General features: G+C 48.0%; 1 protein-coding gene and 1 pseudogene across 1 annotated transcript; one reads left to right on the top strand and one right to left on the bottom strand.

Annotated features, from left to right (window-relative positions):
* Nucleotides 1-8,128: 8,128 nt before the first annotated feature.
* Nucleotides 8,129-8,839, bottom strand: LOC144165872 (uncharacterized). The gene has a single exon (XM_077695629.1). It carries the CDS (start codon nt 8,837-8,839, stop codon nt 8,129-8,131), a length of 711 nt encoding a protein of 236 aa, XP_077551755.1.
* Nucleotides 8,840-19,938: 11,099 nt separating this feature from the next.
* LOC144165871 (uncharacterized) lies at nt 19,939-23,643 on the top strand (annotated as a pseudogene).
* Nucleotides 23,644-24,739: the final 1,096 nt, after the last annotated feature.

Here is a 24,739-nt window from a genome sequence, read left to right as displayed (position 1 = left end):
GGTGTACCAGTACCAAGACCCTAGGGTTGTTCCTGGGCACCAAAAATAAAGGTTGATTGATTGATTGATTGATTGATTATTATTATTATTATTATTATTATTATTATTATTATTACCTTCTGAATTTAATCGAACGCACACATCCTTAGAAAATGTCTCAAATGCACACTCCAATCATAAGCTCATTATACTTGGGGACTTCAACACCCCAGGTATTCGCTGGAACAGCCTTTCCTTTGAGCGCTTCAACCATTATGCAGCTCAGAAATGCAGTATGTTATTAGATTTTCAATCGTTCACCTCCATGCAGGAGTTTTGCCGCATAGAAAACTCTTGTGGTAATGTTCTAGATGTGTGCTTCTCAAACTTAAAAAACGTACAAGTGTGTGCCTCTGAAATATCTCTTGTGCACCCCGACAAGTTACACCCCCCCTCTTATTGTCTCTGTCTCGGTCACTGCCCAGCATCGCGATGGTGGTGTTGACGATTGTGAACTCCAGCGATATGCTTTCAAGCGTGGAGAATATGTTGGGCTCTATCACTTTTATTCATCTGCTGAATGGTCTAGTGTATTTGATGTCAGTGATGTTCACGAACAGGTTCGACGTTTTAACGACATTGTCAGGAGTGGCATGGAGAAGTACATCCCTCTTTACAAGCCTGTTCATTTCAAATTTCCCCACTGGTTCTCTAAAGAACTTCAAAGTTCGCTTAAACTTAAGGACAGCGCCCACAAAAAGGCCAAGCGTTCTGAGCTTGAAAGTGGAAAGCTGAGTGGAAAGCTACCCGATACACAGCTGTACCCTAAACTTCCGACGCTATCCTCCAGTCTACCTCTCGCTTAGGGGGCTCACAAATCCCAACCTAGCCTCAGTGGTTGAGACTCCTTGTCTCACCGGGAACTGCCCAGCTGAGAGCTCAGACAAGAACGAGTTTTTCGGACAAGTTCAGCCTTATAACACTTCGGTATTACTCTCTCTGTCGGGCACGCCCGTCTAGCTTTCGTACACGCGTTAGGGAGGGCCCAAATTGACGTAGACAGCTGTCACTCCGCCATCTTCGGAGTATTCATTAAGGCGCCACCACCTTCGGGTGAAAAGCCGGCCCGTGGGCGAGAAAGCACACGGCGGCGAGGGGTGGGGGATGAAGGGCGGCGGCTATACGCCGTGGCGACGTGGGCGCGTAATAATGGTGACCCACGGATAAGCAGCCGCGCCGCACGGTCAGACGACGATCCCCCCTCCGTTGTTCGATATGTCAACAATCCTAAGAACTTAGCGGGGCCATCTGCATTCCCAAAGGGGGACTATCCCCGCGGCAATCCTCCGTCCAGACAGGCCAGCTCCCGAACGCGCCGTGTCGTATTGGCGTCGACCACGGCGTAGTGTCGGTAATGCTGTGCCGCTAGACCGAGCACCGGGGATCTTTCCTTTCACATGCGTGGCCTGGGCGCCTGGCCACTGACCCCATAGGTGGACCTTACAGCACCTTTCTCTGGCACCGATGTCACCTATTTCCCTTTTCATTACAAAATTATGAACGAGGCAATGGTTCTTTTATAGCAGCCTGAAACGAAACTTTGTGTTTAGTTTTCCCTTTGTGCTGAGTGAAGAGTGCTGTAACTAAGGCACCAATTCCGAAAGCAGCCCTGTTCTCATCTTTCTTACCCCTGTGAAGAATAAAGGCGATTTGAGGTCACTCCCCATGAATTTTTGGCGATTTCGAGGTTCATTTTTCTCGGCATCTACTAAAGGCATCTGCATAATGCGTTTATAATTTTCTTTCAAATTTGGGGCTGTTTAACTGTACCAGAAATATTGAAATCAGACTAAAATTACCATTTTTATAATTGTTTTTGCACCAGTATCTAAATTTTGGCTTACTGTACATATTGAAAAAAATTGTAACAAGAAAACCATTGGGTGCACATTTTCAATTCTGGCACAGTAGATGTCACAACATAGAGGTGAAATAAAAAAAGATCATCCGGTTATCCTGGAAAATACAGGAAATAATGCTACCTACGGAAAAATAGTTTTGAGACAATTGAGTTTAAAATAAGAAATGAAATGAAAAACAACTTTTTTTGCGACAAACACCAGTGAAGTCATTTATTTAGTAAGCACCAGCCCAAGCAGCATAGGCCGATAGCCAATCATTGGACGCCCCTTGGCTTCCCTTTGGCTTCCGATAGCTTGGCCAGACGCCGGCCTGTACGCAAAAGCCATTGGTGGACAACGAGCGCTATACGACCGGCCTTGAGGACACGCATTGGCCGGTGCGCAAAAAATCGCACTGGACAGCGCGCTCATTCAGAAGTAATTTTTGACCATAAAATCTTATGAAGAGTAGTAGCCTATATGCGACGCAGGTATTTATGAGTGCCTTTACGCACGTCTTGGCATTTTCTTGTTAGTTGAATGACCACTCAAGTTCACTCAAAATATTACTGATGTTTGCGTGTTTTTGAATTTGTTTTCACGCGCAGCGCACAATAAAAAAGTAGTTCCAAATCTTTTTCAAGCTTGTGTCAAGTATCACATTTAAATAAAAAGTATTGGCAGGTGTAAATGCCGAAAGCCTTACCTGTTGTTGCATACCGCTGCATGAAGTCTCACTGTAGAGCACTCGTGTGCGTTATTTTGTGTGTGCACATGCGCACCCGGCGCGCAAGCAGCACCACTCGAGGGCAGCACTGCGGTCGTTGCCCTCGGCGGTTCCCCAACGGATAACGATGGTTAGAGCGCGGTGAACAGGCCACAACGCAGCAAAAAGTACTTACCTAAAGAGCCACAGCACCGTGCCACGAAACAAAGCGTACTTAACTAAAGTGCAGCTTATTCAAAACAGCGTGAGAGTGTTAAACGTTCAGTAGGAATTGGTCATTTGTGTGTCCTAACGCAACGGTGTCCGTCGAACTACTTGAGCGTTGTGCCTCTCCGCTTTCTTTTTGAAATTTCTCGGCGGGGCCGTGGATGGACGCGTCGCCGCGGCGCTCGTCCGACGTTTTCGTCTCTTTTGTGGTATTGAAACCGCCGTAGTACCCCTGTACGTGTCTATGAGGTGCGTTTTGGTGTCGGTGGCTGTGTGAAGTATACCTGACTGGTGGAATAACATCATTTGCCTGCTACGGCCGCCGCTGAAAACGTAAGTCACCATTTCATTTTTCCTTTCGCGGTGCGGGAGTGCTCGCGCTAGTTCCCGCCAAACCTTTAGCTGTCGTTTATAACTGGCGCTCACGAGTGCTACTTAGTGTTATGTTGTTGGTTCTTGCGAAGAAAAAAGTGGTCCCATACATGTGCTTCCAATTGTGTGACGCCAGTTCTTCTAGCTATCCTTTTTCCGGCTTTGTGTTTTCCGAACAAGCAGCCGTGCTCCCACTGCAGGTTCACGACGTTCAGCATGCGTTGAAGCAAGACTCGTGTGCAGTATAAGAGGTGCGGATGTATTAAGCTGGCTTAGTTAAATTCTTGCTATAAATGAAGCTTTCCTTTGATTATTTTCTTGAGCAATGTAAAGGTATTGTCGAGCGACAAAGTAATTACACCACCGCTGGGCTTCCCCGTGTGTTCCGTTCGCGTCTTGCGCGTCTGACGGGGCAGAAGTGAGCGAAGGCACAACAAAATGTCATGGAACCGCTGGCGTGTCGCTTTGTCTATTGGACTTTTTGTATTACCTTGCGCTACTGCAATAAGAGTGAATCCCATTTTCGGTGAAATTCCGGACTGTTTTCTCAAGAACGAGCCAAGTAACTGCTACCGTAAAACGCGGTATTGAAAAATGAATAGTGCAGTACGTTTTATGTTTCATAGCGAGTGTTAACAAGCTAGAACTTTAGGCTGAATATTTTCACACTAACATGTGGTAAGGCTTGTATAGGTGCTGTATTTAGTAAGCAGCGTGAATTTAGCATTATAGTAAACTTATTTTTTTTACTTATTACAGGCGCTACGACGCACAGGTGTTTCCCGTGGACAAGTGGCGGATGCAGCAGTGACAAGCTTTCCAAGCTAGGCTATTCTACAATAGTGCTGTTCAAAAACATATTGTGATCTTGGCAGGTCAGCGAATTACCGGGAATGAGGGTCCTGTTTTCATTTACCTGAATGCTTCTGTTTTGTAGGCATCTCAAGCAGTTAAACGAATGATAATCGGTGCGCTTCATGAGCAGCGCTTTTTAAAATGTTTTCTCGACTGTTGTTTGTGTTTGCTTTCTGTGTGTGTTCGTATTCTTGCCACTGTTAAGCCAGGTTTCTCGTATATTTGATGTGCATAATAAAAAAGCTACACAGAGAAACCCGGTGTGTTGTGTTGCTCAATTGTTTTGGCAAGTCACGTATGTATAATTGCTTCGCAAAGTTGGTGCAGTTTGCTTATTGTGCCTCGCGGTCCCATTTCTGTTTTATACATGCCATTGTACAGGAAATTATTTAACGAGTGCGCTATAAATAAATAATGCGCCCTCGTTTATTAATTTCCTGTATACTGACATGTATAAAGCAGAAATCGGGGCGCGAGGCAACCCGTAAAATAAGCATTGGTCATAAGGACTGGCCACAAAGCCAAAAATGTGCATGAAAATAGCGTGGGGTCCACCCTTTGGCATTATCATGTCAAGATACTTTGCCAAGCGTTGTCCAATATTGGCCTTCCAGGGCTTGGCCAATTGTTGGCTTGTCACCTATCCCAAACACCAGCCAATATTGGCGGCCGAGGTATTGCCAAGCTCGGACACATTGGCCACTGATGTTTTGCCATGCTTGGGCTTGGCAATTTCTGCTGCTTGGGAGCTTCGTAATCACGGTAGAACTCATGTTTTCGCTTTTCAGCCAGTCGTCTGTCCTGCCCTGCCTATTTAGTCGGCTGTTGTGCAGCTCTGTTCGCAAAGTATCTTTGATAACAGAGTCAACCTCTTTTAGCCTCTTGTTGGCACTGTTGCACTCAGGGTTCAATCCGAGCTATTTCGATGCTGGCTTTTGCGATGCTACCATTACTGAATGAAAGAGCAGCACCCAATGTTGCAATCTTGAGAGGGTGAAGCCCAACAAAGACATTTTTTCGTGCGCGGCTTTGAAGTACAAATTTGGTAAAAACATGCACAGCGTCTTTGGATTGCCTTGGCTGAAACATCAGCTATGCAATGGCTGCCAAGCAACTTCTTAAAACAGCTGGTTGCAGACTAGCTATTTATTTATTTATTTATTTGTTTATTTATTTATTTATTTTTATTTATTTATTTATACATACTGCAGCCCAATTGGGCACAGAATAACACAGATAAAAACGCAACACATTGAAATTCACTTATTCATAAAGTGTAGATAATAGATAATAAGTACAGCAAGACATTGAAATTATGCAAAACTGACATAACGCAATCAATTTAAATTCTGCAGAAATTTTTGCAAAGGCAATGACCTAATTTCACCTGGCAATAGATTCCATTTTTCAATTGTTCGGGGGAAGAAGCTGTACCTAAATAGATTAGTTCGTGGATGAAAAGTTGCAAGGTCGAGTTTGTGGCTATTTCTAGTAGATTTAAGTTTATCGGGCGACAAATAGCTGTTCTGTAATGAGTAGCGCGGAGTATTCGTAAGAACATGTAAAAGTTTAAGACATCCCCGTTCACGGCGCTCCGACAGCGGTGGTAATTCTAGTGTAGCAAGGTGGGATGACGACGAAAAGCTCCAATCGAAGCGGCGAAAAATAAAACGAATGGATTTTTTTCTGAACAGATTCGAGTGTGCTAATTTCAGATACTTTATAAGGATTCCAGATGGTACAGGCATATTCTAAGATCGGTCGGATGAGCGTTTTATATGTTATTAATTTCGTTTCGAGTGGAGCTTCCCGCAATGTACGGTTTAGGTAGCCTAACTTTTTTAGAGCTTTGTTGCATGTATAATCAATGTGCCTTGACCAAGACAAGGTAGGCGTGAAGATGACGCCCAGGTACTTATATTCGTTCACCCGCTGTAGGGAAGAGCCGTTGAAAGAATAATTAAACAAAGAAACGGAATTGCGTGTACTGAAAGAGAAAGTGACTGTTTTCGTAAAGCTAATATTCATTTGCCATGTCTGACACCACCACCAACTTGAGCAAAAGAATCATTTAGTAAAACATCATCATCATTCTTGTTAATTAAATTGTATAACACGCAATCGTCAGCATAGAGGCGGATGTTTGTGGATATATAATTAGGCAGATCATTTACATACAATAAGAACAAAAGTGGCCCCAGGACCGAACCCTGGGGAACTCCGGAGGACACATGTACTACCGACGAGTTTGTGGAGTTAAACGAAACATACTGGGAGCGATCATGTAAAAAGCTAGCAATCCAATCAACGAAGGCCGGGTTGTTAAGTATAACGCGAAGTTTATGAAGAAGTTTTGAGTGGGTAACGGTGTCGAAAACCTTAGATGAGTCTATAAAAATTGCGCCAATTTGATTTCCTTTGTCTAGAGCGTGGGCAATGTCATGGGTAAATTCAACAAGCTGAGTTATTGTACTAAAGCCGCGACGAAAACCATGCTGGACGTTACACAAAATGTTATTACCTTCAAGAAACTCCATAATATGACTGAAAATTATACGTTCGAGAAGTTTACATGATTGAGACGTTAATGAAATCGGACGATAGTTCAAAGGTGACTGCTTGTTGCCGGATTTAAACATGGGAAATATTTTTGCCAATTTACATACTAACGGTACAGTCGCAGTAGATAAAGATTTATTAAAAATTACAGACAAGTACCGGCTCGTCCAAACACAATATCTAACCATAAAAGCATTGTTAATTCCACCAGGACCGCAGGATTTCTTATTGTCTAGGTTATATCACGGTTATACGGTTACAGACACGGTTATATCGCCAATTGAGTAATACGACTCGTGTGGGAAATCGGGTATTTCGAAGTTGTCTGTTATGAATACTGACTGGAAGTACTCATTTAAGGCAGTGGCGATAGTTATTGGGTCACTAGACGGGGCATTGTTAACTAGGATAGTATTAGTAGAGGCTGAAGAGGGTATAATTAAACTCCAAAATTTTCTAGGGTTAGTTTTCAGTAAACCCTGTAATGTAACCTTAAGGTAAAAATCTTTGAATGGATTCATTTTGAGGCGGAGCTTTTCTTTAGCTTCGATAAATTCGGCGTTTTTAAGGGGATCACCTTTTCGTTTTGCTCGCCTTAACCTCGCAACACGACGCGACAGGTGAAGTATATCACGCGAGATGCAAGGGAGGCGAGGATTTTTCTTTTTTGTTTTAAGCGGGACAAAGCGCTGTAGACAGGTTGCAACAATATTTTCGAAAGAAGTCACCAAGGAATTGACATCATTCGATAAACTGAGTTCTTCAAAATCGTCAAAAGAATCGCCTAAATAATCGTTAATGGAGGAATCGTCGGCGCGTAAAAAATCAGGAAATGTAGAATAAACAAAGCAATTGTTGCGAACCGGAATTGGTATGGAAACGAGAACAGCCATGTGATCTGAAATGCCATCAGTAACCTCGCATTCATAGCCATTATCTAATAAATGGAGACTAACAAATACTAAATCCAAAACTGCGGCACCTCTTGTGTTGGCTTCGACTATTTGTTTCAAACCAAAAGATAAAGAAAAATCTATATTTCCACGTCATAACCGGTGAGAGATAAAGAAGGCCACAGAAGACCGGGAGCGTTGAAATCGCCGAGACAGATCAAGTTTGAAGACGAGATACGCTCGTGCATGAACGTAGTTAAGGCGAGCATCTGAGCAACGTTCGATGACGGCGGACGATAGATAACGCCAAAGGTAATAGAAAAGTTCCCAAAAAAGACGTTGCACCAAACGGATTCTGTGTCAGGCGGGCTGAGGAGTACTGAAAATCGAAGGTCAGACCGTAAAAATAACGCGCAACACCGCCCCCTCTCCCATGTCGCCGATCAGTTCTAAGAACAGTGAAACCTGGTGGTGTTACCTCGCTGTCGTAAACGTTATCGTGTAACCATGACTCAGTCGCGCCAACAATATGAGGTGAATGTGTGGCGACAAGTGAAAGAAAATTTGGAAATTTATTAACTAAGCTCCGGGCATTACATTAAGGACGCGCAATGGCTCTGTATGTTACTTAAGCGTCAGGGGGTTACAGTAGCAGCGTTGGATGCGGCTTTTAGGGGGCGAGAAGGAACCCTGACGAGGGTGTCAGTATTGTCGTCCCAGTTGTACCGAACTTTATCAATAAACGCGTGGTCGAAGCTCAAGTGAACCATCGAGCAATTATCGTGGAAGGGCTTAGCTGCCTCCCATATTTTTTTCCGGATTGAACGTATGCCTTTGGAAAAGTCTTCTGAAATGCGAAAGTCAGAATCTTTAAGCTTGTGGCCATTTCTAAGGACGTTTGTTTTTTCGCGGTAGTCAAGAAGCTTCATTATAACCGGGTGCGGGCGATCGGCATGCTTCCGGCCAATCCTGTGGCACCTTTCAATATTCGGACAATCGATTTCAAGCTCTTTCCCGAACCGCGCGGAAATGTTAGACAGCAGAATGTCGTGGGTTTCATTAGGCGCCTCAGGAAAACCGTGCAACAGCAAGTTATTACGGCGGGAACGATTTTCTAACTCGTCATTTCTCAAAGACAGTTGGTCGATTTTGATTTTTAGTTGATGAAGCTCACTTTCCACATTGCCGTTGAGCGCGGCAGATGGACGGGCGGCAGGAACAGACTCCAGTGCGGAGACAAGTGCCTCTACGGCGTCAAACCGGGAGTTGATCATTTGATTAAAGTTCTTGATTTCTGTTATTTCCTGCGATATGCGTTTCTGACCCTTAATTAATTCAGCAAGCATTTGAGGAACGGCGCACAGGTCAACAACATTGGCTTCTGGGGCGACGGTTTCCTCAGCAGTAGAAAAGCTTCGCAAACCAGTATCAGAGGCCGGAACATCCTTTCCCTTGGGTTGCTTATTGGGCCCAGGGTTAGGGTCAACATCACCCCACAAAAGAAGGCTCCTGACGCAGTAAATTACGGCACAGCATAAATTCACACAATCATGAGAACATGTGCAATCGTGTAGGCAAGAAAACAGCAGCAGAAAACGATTATCGGAGCGAATGCATTTGGCACTGTTCAGGTAACATACCTGCGCAAAAAGCAGAAGGCGGTTGAGCATCACGCTAGCGCTGCTGTGTTCTTGCCCACTGAAGAAGGCAGCTGTCGAAGACGCTTTTATAAGCTCTGCTGGGGCAGTCACCATGCCGAAGTCACCGATGGTTGGAGGGGCCAGAGTGACGTCACGGAAGATAGGGGCGCGCAGACCATCAGCTGACGGGGCGATGAACAGGCCAGGACGATCTACAGTGAAGTAGATAGGGTCGTCCAGGCCCGTGAAAGCCCGAATCGTCCACGTGCAGAAGCATTGTCGGAGAACGGCTGACGGACACATTGGCATCGCAGCGAAGATAGCGGGATGGGCCGGGCACGGGAACGGCACAGCAGGCAAAAAACTTCCAAAAAAACAGAAAGCGGTTGAGCATCACGCTAGTGCTGCTGTGTTCTTGCCCACTGAAGAAGGTAGATGTCGCAGACGCTTTTATAAGCTCTGCTGGGGCAGTCACCATGCCGAAGTCACCGATGGTTGGAGGGGCCAGAGTGACGTCACGGAAGATAGGGGCGCGCAGACCATCAGCTGACGGGGCGATGAACAGGCCAGGACTATCTACAGTGAAGTAGATGAAAAAAAATGACAATAAACACGGAGCTCATTCTAATATCGGACATGGTCACTTTCACTTGCTCACGGAAAATCTGTTTCTTACCCTGAAATACAACCTTGGAATAAGCGCATACAACCGTAGAAATTTGTATAAGGCGGTCAACTTCGCTAATTGCAAAAACAAAAAAAGTCACCTTTTTAAAAAAATCCGCTTACCCTTTGCTAATGACAATAAAGAACTAATGACACAAAATTCCCAATTTGAGCAACTATACAGATATATTCTTTTGTACGTAATCGTTCAGAAGTTGGAACTTTACTGTTTTATAACACAACTTCAATCTTTGCACGCATTCAAAAGGCAAGAGAGACACTTTAGGATAAGCGTCACCTGATGTACGCCATGGTCACCGAGAGAGAGATAGAGGGGGCCGTGAAATGTGAAGTGGTCAGGTCAGCCCTACTAGTGACAAGGCTTGCTACGCCAGATGGGCTTGCTATGCCAGACTACAGTGAGCGGTGAATGTTGGACATTAGGGGTACAGCAGGGAGAAGACGATCAATAAACGTTAAAAACGAGAAACAAGGCAATGCTGCTAGCAGAGTCCGGACGGAAAAAGTACAGCTGAAAAGAAAATCATTACTGTAAATTCTGAATCAAAATACAAAGTAAACAGTGCAAAAAAAGGGAAGAACACCAACCCAAGAAAAAGCAATGGATAAACTCCACAGCATGAAAGAGTACATATAATGAGACACTTAGCATTGCCTATGGTCTAAAGAGATCTGTCCAGTTCGTTCTCGTAGGAAGGAAGGAACATTGTAAATGACTACTATTTTAATATGTGTGCCGTTTCATGCACGCATAATACAAAAAAATTGTCGGATACATCTTCTCTGCAAAGAACTCTCAAAGGCACACAGTGTGCTGACTATGATATAATTCCCCTTCTCAAGACTGAATGTATACACTTGCGGTACAGGTTGGAAATATCATTGAAGTGTTTGCTTGTGGCTCTAGCTCCTCTATTACAATACAGAGTAAATTTAATAGAAATGTTTGGACCTACAGATGATGCACAAACGGAAAATTTTCGGTTAGGGGTCAAAACATATCACATTATGTGATTAAATGTACAACAGTGGCAGCGTGTTGGTTCTGCACAACGAAAAAAAATAGCGTAGCTGGAACAACGACAAAGAAACGTGTGTCCCACCCAGCACTCGTCTGATGAAATGCTTGCCAGTGCTCTCTTTGGCATCCTAGCTGACTTTCAGTTGTGTACAATTTTGTTGAGATGCTTTGTATATCCAAGGCCATTTATTGCACATGTGCTAGTGCCAGTAGGCAGAGTGTTCCAGCCCGCACCCCACGCTGTCCTTGGAAGCCACATCCATAGACCGAAATGCACAAACCCCTTTCCTTCTAGCCTTACCCTGTGTCCCCTATATAAATGGGATCCTCCTGCTCCCCTTGCCCTAAGCCACACTGCCCTTCACACCCAATCAGTATGACGTCTTTACTGGGAGTGCCCATCCACCATACCTGCCACCACACCAAAGCTGCCACATCACTTCCTGGGAAGACTGGCTGAACGCGGATCAGACAATGGACGAGACGTCGATGCATAAACTTCTGGCAGCCCACTGCCATTGGGTTAGTGAGGGACTCTGGGAGATTTGCGGACTGGCAGTTTGGTAATGAAGATGAGGATACGGCCAGCCAGCCTTGACTAGTGCTGCATAGATAGTGCAGTTCTCTCTCTCTTTCTAGGCATGAATACCACATTTATAATGCTTTAACGCGCTCATAACAGCAGAGCATACAATGTGCCGCTCTTCAGAAAGAATATGGCAATACTGTGCGTTGTTGAACTGCATCAGACTCGCTTCATACAACAGCAGTTTCCATGAAAGTAAGTGCTTTAAAATGAAGCACTTGTAATGTCAAACCAAATTTTTATAGGCATGAAGTCGACTGTAAGACTGATTTTCGTACGCAGTCTTTTCGAAGGGACTTCTTTGGCACCTCACCACATCTAGCATAGCTAGGACATCAGGGAGATACCTAGTTGGTAAACCATAACGCTCACAATAGAAATAACAGGCAGAATAAATGACAGCAAACATCGCTTCTTTGTTCTCCGTTTCCGTTAGTTGGTTTTATTTTGTTCTCTGTGAGCATTAGTCTACGTACCCTCGTGTTGTTTTCAAAACCAATGCATTAAAGCACTTGATTCAGTATCGCTTTGGCACTGTGCCTGTTCTCGAGCCCAAAAATTAACACTCGCAATAGCGCAAGCCCCCACAGAGCACTACTAAGACCCCAAGGTCTGATGACGTTGCATAACTGCACAAAATATACCACACCCAACGCTCAGGTGATCACTGCCCTGCGATTATCGCGTTTTTCCCACATCAATGTTACGCCAGTAGAGATACTAATAAGCTCATCTAGTGGCTCTAGCCGGTAGCAGCTACGTTGAAAGGAAGAACCTCGGGCACTAAACAAACCCCAAGGCTGACTTGCTGACTAGCACAAGGCCACACTGGTCGCAACGGCTGCCTGCAACAATCACTGCCCGTGCAAGCATCGCACATAGCCGCCGAATGCGCCGACATGAAGGGCGATGGCAGAGAGAACGCACCCTGCACTCGACCACACCTCTTTCGCGCATTTACCATGTACTACGCCGTCACCGCAATCACAAGCCGAATGGGGTAGTACGTCGAGATCTACGCCCCGATGCACACAATCATCTTCACCTCACTGTATTCGCCATATCACAGCACGTCAGTTATTCGTGTGGTGATCTCTGGCACATTGTTGCATGCTATTGCTGATGGCAACGCGACTTGTGGGAGAAGTGCAGAACGAACGATGGCTAACGTCGTCCTCGATTCTTCAGGATATGGCTCGTTGTCGTCGTAGTCGCCGTTTCTCGTCGTCTGACGACTGCTTGACACGCCGGCTTCACCCGTTAACTGGCTCAGGACAGCACGCAACGTGCAGCCTAGCGTTAGCAGGCCGACGCTCCACTTGGCCGCCGGTCGTCGCCCTTGTGTGCTGACTGCCCACAACCCGAGACCATGGAGCACATGCTCTGCTCCTGCCGCCAGCACGATGCCCCGCGAGCAGAGCTTCGGACCGCACTCCAGAGTCTCGGGCTGCCTAGCCACACCCTGATGGACCTAATTTTCCCGACGCACCCCAACTCCATCCGGTGAGAAGCATTCCGACTTCTCGTGGCCTTCCTCGAGGAGACGAACCTTATACAACAGCTGTAGCCGAATGCCTGCTGGCCAGCCTTACGAACTCTTTATCTCTTTCTTTCTCTCTGTCCCTCTTTCTCTATCCCAATTTTTCTTATCTATCCCCTTTCATTCCCCTTCTTCCCTCAACCCAGACTGGGTTGTATGCTGGTGAACTCCAAATGATGTTAAAATATCGCCAGTCCACTTCTTTTCCACTTTCTGCATCAATAAGTCACTCACTCACTCCACTTGGGTTAAGTAACCAGCCACGACAATCTAACGCGCGGATAGCACGGACAGTATCCAAGTTGAGACATAGCCTCCTGTATGACGCCTTTGTTCCTGCTCAGTGCCAGAAACTCTGCAGTCTTCTCTCGTGGCGCTCCCATCCCATTCTTTCTTGAGTTGGCGAAGGCACGCTCAACATTTGTCTTCATACCTGGCATGCTAAATAAAAGCGCAGAAAAACGCGGGACAAAGAGAAGAACTACACAGGACGAGCGCTTACTAACAACTGAGTTTAATGAAACCAGAAACGTCCTTTGTGTCCTCTTCTCAGCAGCTGGTTGAGTTTTTGGTAACAAAAAACCCTGGCCACTGCACTGGCTTCAGTGTAGACGTTGAGAATTTGTTCTACAGCCCGCCGCATGCCCAGCTTATGTAATCCGTGAAAGACTGCATTACTGTGCTGAACGATGAGGTTGCTTTTTCAGATCGCTGCGGAATTTCAGTTGAAAGATTTCTTGAACTGTTGGAATTTTACCTGCGCTCCACTTTTGTTGAATGGGAAGGCAAAGTGCATATCCAAAGATCCGGAGTTTGTATTGGTTCAAGAGTGGCGCCAGTTTTAAGCGACCCTTTTCTAAGTTATGTGGAGAGGTCCCTTGAGCGTGCGCTTGACGGTACAGTTCTAAAAGTACGTAGATATGTTGGCGATTACATGGTCTTCTGCCGCCGAGCGAACATGATGCGGGACATGATTGATATTTTGAAGCAGTTCAAGCAGTGCGGGATGGGGCTGAGTTTGTGGGGAGCGCCTTCGCACGACACCTTCTGGCCTAGAGGGTGTTGCCCGGAGCCCCTCGCCGCAAGCTCCCTTCCCTTGCCCTCCTCGCCTGCCGTGCGGCTACCGGGCCGCAAGACTTCGAGACGCCGGCGCCAGACGGATGGCGCTAGTGGACGTGTAGGAGCGGGCGGTGGAGTGAGAGAAGCGCAGGGCTGGGGGAGACTCAGACTCGGGACGCTGCACTCTAAACTTTTTTTCCTCCCATATACTCTCTAGAGATTCTTTTTCACCTGTCCTCTAGTGGTCCTCCTTGTAGGAGTTTTTTTACTACATAGAACAGGGAGGTTTTGTTTACCTCCTCAAAACATGGTGTTTTCAGGTGATAGAAAGGAGGTATTTAGGGAGTGTTAAGAAATGTTCGGGAGAATTTAAGGCGATCAAAATGGAGTATTTTTTACTTCCTCAAGACGTTGTTAAGTGATGTTTATGGAATTTTTAGACGGTTGAGTAGGAGTCTATTTTAGCTCCCTTGGGAAGTACTTATGTTATTTTAGGGGCGTTTTTAGGGGGTTCAAGGGAAGCATATATTTCTTTTGAAAGGAGTTTTACGAAAGTTTGGGTGGTTTTGTAGGCCTTCCGAAACGAGTTTTTTCAAGGCGCCAGGGGAGAATTTCTAGTTCCCTGCGGGAGTATTGATTTCACACGGTTTTTCTCGGTTTCAGGTATATTTCAAACGAACTTTCGCATACAAGTTTACAGGGTACATGGTGTACACAAGGAGGTTTCGAAATAAAAACTTAGGCCGACATCCTATAACAAAGCAGAAATGGTACATTGCTAAATAACACGCCAGTTAGGAATGGAGGACAGCAATACTATGCTAGTTGAACAAACTGTAGAAACAATATTACTACAAGAACTGAAAATACGTGAAAAAGAAAGATAGGGACAAACACAACCGCATGGTAAGTGAAATCATTTTATAATACGAGCGGATCGAGAACGCGTCAGTACGTATCAGAACTTATCAGTACGCATCAGTACACAGCACACAAAGTGTAAAAAAATGGTTGCCGTGGTTTACAACAACAATTTTTTTTTAATTGGTGGTGAAATGAGCGAGAGCTGTGTAACGATTTGATGTTGAAAGGTAACGAGCATTTTGTAGGTGCTAAAGGCACGAGAGATAAATGACGTAGGAGACAGACAGCAATGAGATGGCTATGGATAAATGACTAATATAAAGAACGAAAAATATGCAGCGGAAAATACCAGTGCGTTTTGATCAAGACACAAATGCGCCAAGAAAAGTGACCGAGTCCGATTGGTGAATTGCAAGGATATAGAACAGAATGGGTGGTATCGCGACAGCTTCTTTAGAGTGAGAACAAAAAGCCATGAAATTCGTGTTTTTTGGATAATTTTTAATTGTTTCATTTGGCACCAGTTGCCAACATTATTTAGATAATTGTTTCAAGTTAAAGTTAGTTCGTTAATATTACTGCTTCATTAAAGATAGTAGTATTATCAGCATACAGAATGGCCCATCAAATATCCCCTGTTCAGTAAAAAAAAAGTCAGGAACATAATACACAATTCTTTTTGACTACATTCCAATGATTACAGGATTGAAAACAACTAAAATATTAGTGAGCGATACTGATGCGGTAAAAGTTAATTAGTTCTAAAGCCTTCACACGTGGTTTGGTGCTGGCAAGACCCAAAAAGGCATGATCCACAAACATTAGAGCTCTGTGTACCTTCTTGGGATATTGAATGTTGAAAACCCAAAAAGATGCAAACAGACTACACAGTCCTCCCAGTAAATATGATGCAGTCAAGACACGCTGGCCATCGATGTGGAGGCTAACTTCCCCGTTCACGGAATGCAGGCAGGGAGTCAGAGGAACATCTGTCTGAAAAAGCAAAAAAGAAAAAAAAATGCCCCACACGTAAAATTCAAAACAGACAGTATGGTTAAATGAACTTTTATTTTTCGGTATAGTAATTCGGTATAGTCATTCATAATTCAGGACCTGACCGCACCATGTGGATATCACAAGTGACATCAAGACACCCTAGTATGGGTTAAAGTGACCACGTTCCAAGACACACTACAAAAATTTCCAATTAAGCAAGGCAGAGAAAAAGGAAGGCAAATGCAAAGCCCTTGAAGGTTCCTGCAAGAAATTTTTCCATGATTTCGTTCTACGTTTGGATGCAAAAAAAAGTGCAGCGCTGCAAGTACGCTCTGAAATGATACCGTGAGATTCGTGTCTATTTTGGCCTGACAATTCCTGCCAGGCTTGTTTGAGACAAACGTGCGTTATCATTTTCGAGGCTGCATGGGGTCCTTTCAGAACACGTGCAAGTTCTTCTGTTTTTGACTCAAAAACACTTTGGTATTGCATGATTTTGTCAACTGCTGTTTCTTGCTTTAAGATGCCAGCTTGCATCTAATCAAGTGAGTGTGCACACAGTTAAAGATGCAAACCCTTACACTGCCTCTCCCCTATCACGGTGGCTCACTTTCATAGAAAAAGTGCAGGTAATTAGCCGTGGCAATACTCACTTCTGCTGGAAGGACGCTTCCCAACAGCAGCTTTGCCTTGTACAGCACAGCCTGCCCTGCCTTAAGATCTATGAAGTCATTCAACTCGATAATGTATCAGGATCTGCAGAAAAAAATCGTGTCAGCAAATAATGAATTCATGCCGGACAGGCGCACACTGTTTCATTTATACTTGTAGATACCTCCACCTATTTCCCTCGTGGTGTTACATCCAAAGCTAGTTTGTTACGGCTTTGCGTCATCAAGTATGGTCATCTGTCGTAACACAGTTCGTCATACAGGAAAGGCCTTCACTGGGTCCAAAAACACTTTCTTATTTTACAGTAGTGATAAAATAGGCGACTGAGTCATCCGTATTCCGACACCTTAATTTTTTTGTGTCACCATGCTGACAAGCATGATTGGTGCATAAGGTAATTTGTAGCCGCAACCGTTACTACAGTCTTGTTAGCTAACGTAAACCTCGTTCATGGTTCGAATTACTTATGATTTCATGTCAACAAAAAAAAAACAGTTGCAATGGAAACGCTATTCTTGCTAACGTACCAACGCTGCAGGCCACACACACCTACCTCAGTTAATGTTAACGTGATTGTAGAAGTATCCGTCACGAAAGCCACAGTACATTTTTGTAGCTGCAAGCTCCGTGTCAAAATCGAGTGTCAGATGATTCCAGTAATTTTTTGTGTATGGTCTTACAATTGATGATGACATAAAGTTACAACCAACAAAAGAGTGTGTGTCAAAGATAACAAAAATTGGCTCCAATCCACGCTGTGAACGTGGTTGGAAAGCAAAGCTTTAAACAACACCAAAAACAATTGCCCGTGCGACGCCACTTGAATTCGCACACGTGGCTCTAGAAAGAGTAAAACCAGAGGTTCTGACAGCCGTTACTTGGAATTCGCTGGGGCGGCGTCCCGAAGGCACTCCTAGGAGTGTCGGACACACCGGACTAGAGCGGCGGACGCCGCTGGTGTATAGCCCGGCCGTGCGTCGGTGGGAATAGAAAGGAGCGGAGCGTCTTTCGAAGGGTGAGACAGCGGAACCTAGCCATCCTGATCTATTGCCCTTCTAAAAAATTATATCCCTTTTTATGCCAGGCAGACTTGCGTCATGCTAAGACAAACTCAGTTCTCTTCCATAAGGGCATGAATTTGTTTCCTTAGCTGGCGACTGACAGGCCCCGATTGTATACCGATCCCGCATTACCATCCGAAAGAGAATAAAAACATTTCGGGTTCGAACCACGTCGCCGTCGTGGACCACACTATATGCATTTAATCGTTCGATAGGCTCATGGCATCTTTTACATACCCGTGTGCGGCTCTGTCCTGAAGTTCGGAGAAAAGCAGGCGGGTTGCGTTCCTTTTCTCGTCTTGTATGACGCTTTCTTTTAAATATGATCACCCTCTTCCCCGACCTCTCTACCTTCCTTCCCGCTTCCGTCTGACTGCACTGATTTTCGCCAGCACGAAGTAACCCTCAGGTTGCTTTGAAACGACGCCACGCGCGACAAACGATTTTATCTCGAATGCCCTGTTACAAACCGGCCTACAAAAGAATGCGAATGCATACCCCAAAACCCACAAACAAGTAAAATAAAAACGATTGTGCGCTTTCTCCTTTGCCTGTGCGTGTACGTGCTCTGTGCGGCACGGGTACTTCGCAGTTAACCCTACCCAACCGTTTGACAAAACGCACCGACTGATGACAGACCACTTACCAGCGAGCTGTCCACAGCTGTCGCCGTATCCAAATGCTGTTAGCGGCCGTTCCTCGTGTGACAGGGGCACATGAAAATCTTTCCACCAAATAGCACTACTAGTCCTTCTCAAATAAGAAAAAAAACGATGGCCCAAGGCGAGGCTTGAAACTCCGGCCGCACGCCGCACTGAGTCACCGGCCGCGCTGCGTAGATAGCACGGAGGTTGTTTACATCCGGGCGGCAAGTCGTGCCGCCAGGGCAAGTTGAGTCGCTGCAGTCGGGTGCGTTGGCGCGCTGACGCGAGAATTTAAAGCGTCTATATATGCGCGAGCAAGCGAAGCAGATGAACATTGCAATTGTTGCAACGGCGAGCACTGTCTCTTTGTTAGCAGCAGATTTTGACAACACCTATCGCCAAAATAAACAGATTGAAACAACACGGCCGCGCTGTTGGCCTGTGATCGCGCTGGCTGAAGTATCTATACGGGGATACGTACGGTATCGGTTTTGTAGCTGCATGCAACCGTCGTGTCCTGCTTACTCGTTCTAATTAGCATTAGGCCACGCTTGAAGTGCTGATACACGGAAACAACACAAGACTAACATGGCGACCGCCCGCTTGAGATGATTACACGAGATGGGGAGTTTATTGTGGACGTGGTAATATACAAGGAACCGAACGCCATCTCACAAAGGGTGTTAAGTCGTTCTAAATCCTTTTTTTTGCTACACGGATGGGCAACGGTACTACCATGGAGGTTCGTCCACTTTTTTAAACCGTGCCTAGGGAGTACATTTTTTGCTATAGGTACTTTTCAGGGCACATTACTTGTTAAAACTTCATTTCCGGCTAGTTTGCGTTTACAGTGTTGGAGTTTTGGCTGGTGCGCGTGTGTATGCCCGGACGGGCGACAGCGACGTGGAAGATGTAAGTAAAGAGTTTTTTCTCGCAACCGCAGTGTGCCTCATTCCTTGGCATGCCGTGGGGAGCAGGCCCACATCTGGCGCCCGAACGTGGGGCTGATGTCAAGCCCACCCGTGGACATTTGCTCTCTGCGGCTGCCGGGAAGGGGCCCCCTGCGGTTTGGGACGTCATTCCTTTGTTCCGGGAAGGAAGCGCCATTTTGGCAGTGGGAGGGAGACCAGGGCTTTGAGCCGTATAGATGCATGTTTGTAAATTAGTTTTGAGGCCTGGGTTTTAGTCTGCTTAGGTTTTACAATGACTGTAGATGCATGCCTGAAGTTTTTCTTGCGTTATTTTTTTTCTGTTGTTTGGGTAACGGCCTAAGTGGTTACATTGCGAGTGTATTTAGCGTTTGTAGGGATATTAGTCGCTAGTGTATTTTGACGTGTCCCTACTGTAGTTTTTTTTTGTATTTTAATGTGGCTGTAGTTCAGCCCCGTTGGTCCTATGTATTGTCTTGACGTCCCTCTTTTGCTTCCATTGTAGATTTGTGTGTGGGGTGTGTTTGTCGCGTTACGTATGTAGCTAGCGCGGCTTGCTCTGTATCTTGGCGTCTACAGTTTGGCGTGGTTGAGCCAGATTTTTGTTGGGTAGTTCACTGGAAATGGCTCCTACCACACGGAGAGAGATGGGAGAGAAGGAGGAGCCGCAGGGCTCGGGGGGAGACTCAGCGGCCGCTGCGCAGGAGGCTGCTGATCAGTTGCAGCCCGCAGATCTCGCCTCAATGATGAGGCAGGTGACCGGGATGTTCGCGGAGATTACCCGAATGCTCGGTTCGGCGCCAGCGGCTCCCACCGCGGGTCCCGTATTGCCAGTCTCGAAGCCGCGTTTGAATATCGAGGTTTCCTCCTATTCCGGCTACAGAGGCGTGAAATCCGTTTACGAATACCTGCAGCAACTGGATTCGTACCAGATTGCGGTAGGCGCATCGGATGATGACGTGCTGAGGCAAGTCCTGCCCGTGGCACTAGTAGGAAGCGCTGCGCGTTGGAGGCGCTGCCAACCGGCTTTCGAGTCGATGGCAGATTTTAAGGACCGCTTCCGCGCGGAGTTCCTGCCACCCGATTACGGACATCGTATGAGGGACGAGCTTGCCCTTCGCACGCAGCACCCTGAGGAGAGTCTTCTCGAGTACGTGCGGGCTATGCAGGAGCTGTACGAACGGGCCGACCCCGAGGTAGCCGACGCGGTCAATGTAGCGCGCGTGTGCTGACAATGCCACCCGCATTTCAGACCGTACCTGCGGGGCCGGAGTTTTCGCAACTTGGAGGCCCTCGCGCAAGAAGCGCGCGTAGTTCAGGCGGATTTGCTCGCCGAGCTTCGCTACAGGTTGCCGCCGAGACCCGAGGAATCGCTCGAACCGGGTTGCGCCTGGTCAGGAGGGGGAGTGGATAACGTCCCCACAAACTCCTCGGTCGGAAGCAACGCTGGCGACGGAAGAGGGAGGCAGGACGAAACAGCCCGTTTGTGCTGGTTTTTTCACAAGCCTCGACACTTCTCCCGTCAATGCCCCGAGAAAATGCGTAGCACGCAGGGAAACTCGGATCGCCGGCGGCGGTGAAGGGCGGTAGCTTGTCGTCGCCGGCGGGAAGCGAGAAGGAGGGGCCAGACAGGGGGGTGCGAGGGAGCCCCCAGAGCACCACGACGCTGGCGCCGACGGGTAACTGGCCCCCTCCGCATGCAGAGCACACGGGGACCCATCCTCGGTGGCCCCACTCATGTGAGTGCAATTAGTCGGTCAAGAACTTTTTGCACTGGTTGGCACAGGCTCGACGGTGTCTCTAATAGGAGACGAAATGTTTGAGGCATGCCGGAGAAGGAGAATCCGGGTAAGACCCGCCGAAACACCCTTGAGCTTAGCAGCGGGTTCGGCAAAAGCAGAGGGAGCTGTGAGACTCACGCTCGTTTTGATGGCAGAAAGCGCAGACAGCGTTTTCTTTGCTTCCCTGGTTTGTCTGTTACAGTCATACTGGGCAGAGATTTCCTCTGGAGGGAGGATGTTGTGCTCGATATGAGGAGGAACGGCTATCAGTACGGGCCGCAACCCCCTTTCTTTCCTTTCGCGGACGCGCCGATGCACGGTTTACAACCGCAAGGGGCAAATAAACTCTACTGCGGTGCCGAAGGCCAGGGAGACGCGTCAGGAAAGATGAGCACTGATGTAGAAGCGATCGTCGCGTCTTTTTCAGGATCCGATGATCACCGCCGAATGTTGGCGGAAAGTTTGCTCCCTTTATCGGAAGGGGGTGGCGGAAGTGCGCGCGCCGAGTGCAGTGGTTTCATTGGCGGCGCGCGGCGCCCCGAGAGGGGGAGGAAAGGGCCGGACGAAGGAGTCGAGGCCGGCCGCAAAGAGAAAGAGAAGCGGCATCTCGCAGCGACGATTTCTCGCCCCCCGAGAACGGGGCCAGAAAGGAATCTGTCGTGGGGGGAGGTAGTGAGTAAGGAAGAGCTCATTGAGGCCCAGAAAGCAGACAGTCTGTGCCAGCGGGTGCTGAAAAGGCTAGCGAGTGGCGTAGCTTGCACCGGTAACGCTGAGGGGTTTGACGCGTATCTGCTGGGCGACGATGGCTTATTACTTCGCTACATTCCCCAACTGGACGACGAAGAGGCGGATTCATACCCCTTTCGAGCCGTGGTCCCAAGTAAGGTGCTGAAAAGGTTCATGCGGTACTTTAATGACTCAGCGCTCGCAGGACATGGCAGCGGCAGTAAGACTTACAAGTTATGCCGTGACGCGACCTGGCCAGGCATGAGGAGAGACGTAATGAGCTATTCCCGCGCTTGCCCTCTTTGCCAGGTAGCGAAGCCGCGCGCTGGGAAACCTGTGGGTTTCATGTAGCCGGTGGAAAGCAGCTACCCGTGGCAGATTGTAGCGTGTGACGAAATGGGACCTCTCCCAAGATCCGCGCGAGGAAACCAGTTCATTCTGGTTATAACGGACCACTTTTCTAAGTGGGTGGAGTTGTTTCCCCTTGGAAAGCTAGCGTCGGAGCGGATCGTAGAGAAGCTGTTGGAGACATTCACTCGTTTCGGCTTCCCCTCCGACCTGATCACTGACAATGCTTCGTATTTCACAAGCAAACTCTTTTCAGATTGTTGTCGAGCGCGGCACATTCGGCACAGGAAAACGAATACTTATCATGCTCAGAGCAACATCACTGAGAGGGTGAACAGGGACCTGAAGTGCATGCTGGTTGCGACAACCAAGGAGCATAAGGACTGGAACGCGCGTTTGCCTGTTCTGGCTTTCGCGACCAGGACTACCGTAGATAGGTCAACGGGTTTGGCACCAAGGTACCTAAACTTCGGTAGAGAGATCGCTTTTCCGATGGAAAATGCACTGCAGTACGCGGCGGCGGGTAACGCCCCTTCTCTGTCGGAGTACGCAGCTAGGCTCCGGGAACGCCTTTGGCAGCGCAACGCACGGCTCGGGAGAACCTCGACGTGGCGCGCATGGAGCAAGCCGAGCAGTATAACAGAGGCCGTCGCCACCTTATGTACCACATCGGTGACCTAGTGCTAAGGAGAACGCACCCACTCAGTAATGCTGCGCGCGGTTTCACTGCAGCGCTCGCACACAAATGGCAAGGGCCATACCGAATTACGGCGCAGACAACTCTGCTCACGTATGAGATGTAGTCACTTGAAAGCGACGAGCCGGTTGATCCTGTGCACGTGAGTGATCTCAAGTCCTATCACGTTCGCACTGGCGATGATGAACAGGTGGTAGCGGAACGAGAAGGTGGGAGTCCCGCTTCTAATCACAGAACGGCGGGCGATAGGGTTCGCACCCATCGTTACGACCTGAGGGTGCGGTAGTGTCTACCCCCCACGAGTCCGGCTCTCACGTGGTTGTACCACGGAGCAACCCGCAGCGCAGCAGTCACCGCTTAAAGTTTCATCGCGCCACCTGTGCGGTGGTGCGAGGCGTGGTTTTGTGCCTGGCCGTTACGATGCCAGCCGGGGCCTGCCGACAGCGGGCCCTCCCGGTGCGACCCGGGAGCTTCGCGCCACCGGCCTGGTGGTGCGAGGCGATACGTTCGTGGCTGGGCGTTGCGAGTCCGGCCCGGGCCTGCTGAGCTCCCCGCGGAGCTGTAACCCTGGCGTGGAGGCGCCGGTGGGCGCAGAGCCTGCTGCTCGCTCTGAGGCTTCGAGCCTCTACGAGCGCCCGTCAACCGGATTTGCCCCGGGCTCATCACGGCGTCTGTGGTTCCGGCACCGAGCAGCGGAGATCCGGAACCGGGGTGATATCGAGAGAAACCTGGCTGTTCCGGAGAATCCTGCGCCGGGCCGCCGAGAAGGTGCTCCGGCGGACGCCTACGTGGTGGCGATGGTGACAGAGCGGCATGCTGCCACACTTTGGCGGGTGCCGTCCCACCCACAGCCACACAGGACGGCCCCAGGTGCCGACCAGGGGTTCTACCTGCACTAGGACCCCGAGGATAATCCTCAATGATGAACCCGTATCCTGGGTTGAGGGGGGGAGAGATATTGGGAGCGCCTTGGCACGACACCTTCTGGCCTAGAGGGTGTTACCCGGAGCCCCTCGCCGCGAGCTCCCTTCCCTTGCCCTCCTCGCCTGCCGTGCGGCTACCGGGCCGCAAGACTTCGAGACGCCGGCGCCCGAGGGATGGCGCTAGTGGACGTGTAGGAGCGGGCGGTGGAGTGACAGAATCGCGGGGCTGGGGGAGACTCGGACTCGGGATGCTGGGAGTTTTGGCTGGTGCGCGTGTGTATGCCCGGACGGGCGACAGCGACGTGGAAGATGTAAGTAAAGAGTTCTTTCACGCAACCGCAGTGTGCCTCATTCCTTGGCATGCCGTAGAGAGCAGGCCCACAAGTTTCACAACTGAAGTCCCCACTGATAACGCTATCAGGTTTTTAGATTTGATTCTAATTTTCAATTCAGACCACGATTTGTCGGAGTTCAGCCCGAGGAATGCTAAACCCGTTTGGAATTTCTCCTCCTGTTACTCGAAGACAGTGAAGAACGGTTTAGCCGTGAACTGCCTCACGTCTTCCTTGAAAAAGTCATGCCAGCACCGACTGCAGTCCAGCTTTTCATGTCAGGTGACTCGCCTGAAGCAGGCAGGGTTTCCTGAAGAAGTGTTGGTTTCGGCAGCGCAACGCATTGTAAAAACCTTCAAGCGCCCGCATGTACTCACTGAGGGAGAGGGTGAAGTGGCCCGTCGGAATGAGAAGATGGTGGTTGTACGTTACACCAATCGCGTGGCTCACCGATGAAAGAAGGTCGCAGGGAGGGTTGATGTCAAGGTAGTGTTCTCGGCACCAAACAAATTGTCCTCTTTGTGTGGGGCTATTACAAGAAAAGTCAACCAAAAGAAAGAAACTCGAGCAGACGGGTGCGGGGTCAGGCATGGAAAACAATTCATAAAATGCGCGAAAGGCGTTGTTTACCGAATCCCGTTTGATTACGGTGGATCCTACGCAGGCCCATCGGGCCTGCGTAGGATCCACCGTATCTTGCGTAGTTCAACTGAACATTCGTCTTCGAGGACACTCGTCTT

Source organism: Haemaphysalis longicornis, unplaced genomic scaffold, assembly GCF_048455015.1.
Source record: "Haemaphysalis longicornis isolate Haplotype H1 unplaced genomic scaffold, Haemaphysalis longicornis Haplotype H1 scaffold_15, whole genome shotgun sequence".
NCBI classification, from domain to species: domain Eukaryota; kingdom Metazoa; phylum Arthropoda; class Arachnida; order Ixodida; family Ixodidae; genus Haemaphysalis; species Haemaphysalis longicornis.
Note: the sequence above shows the minus strand (reverse complement) of the source record. Positions and strands in the feature narration are given on the sequence as shown.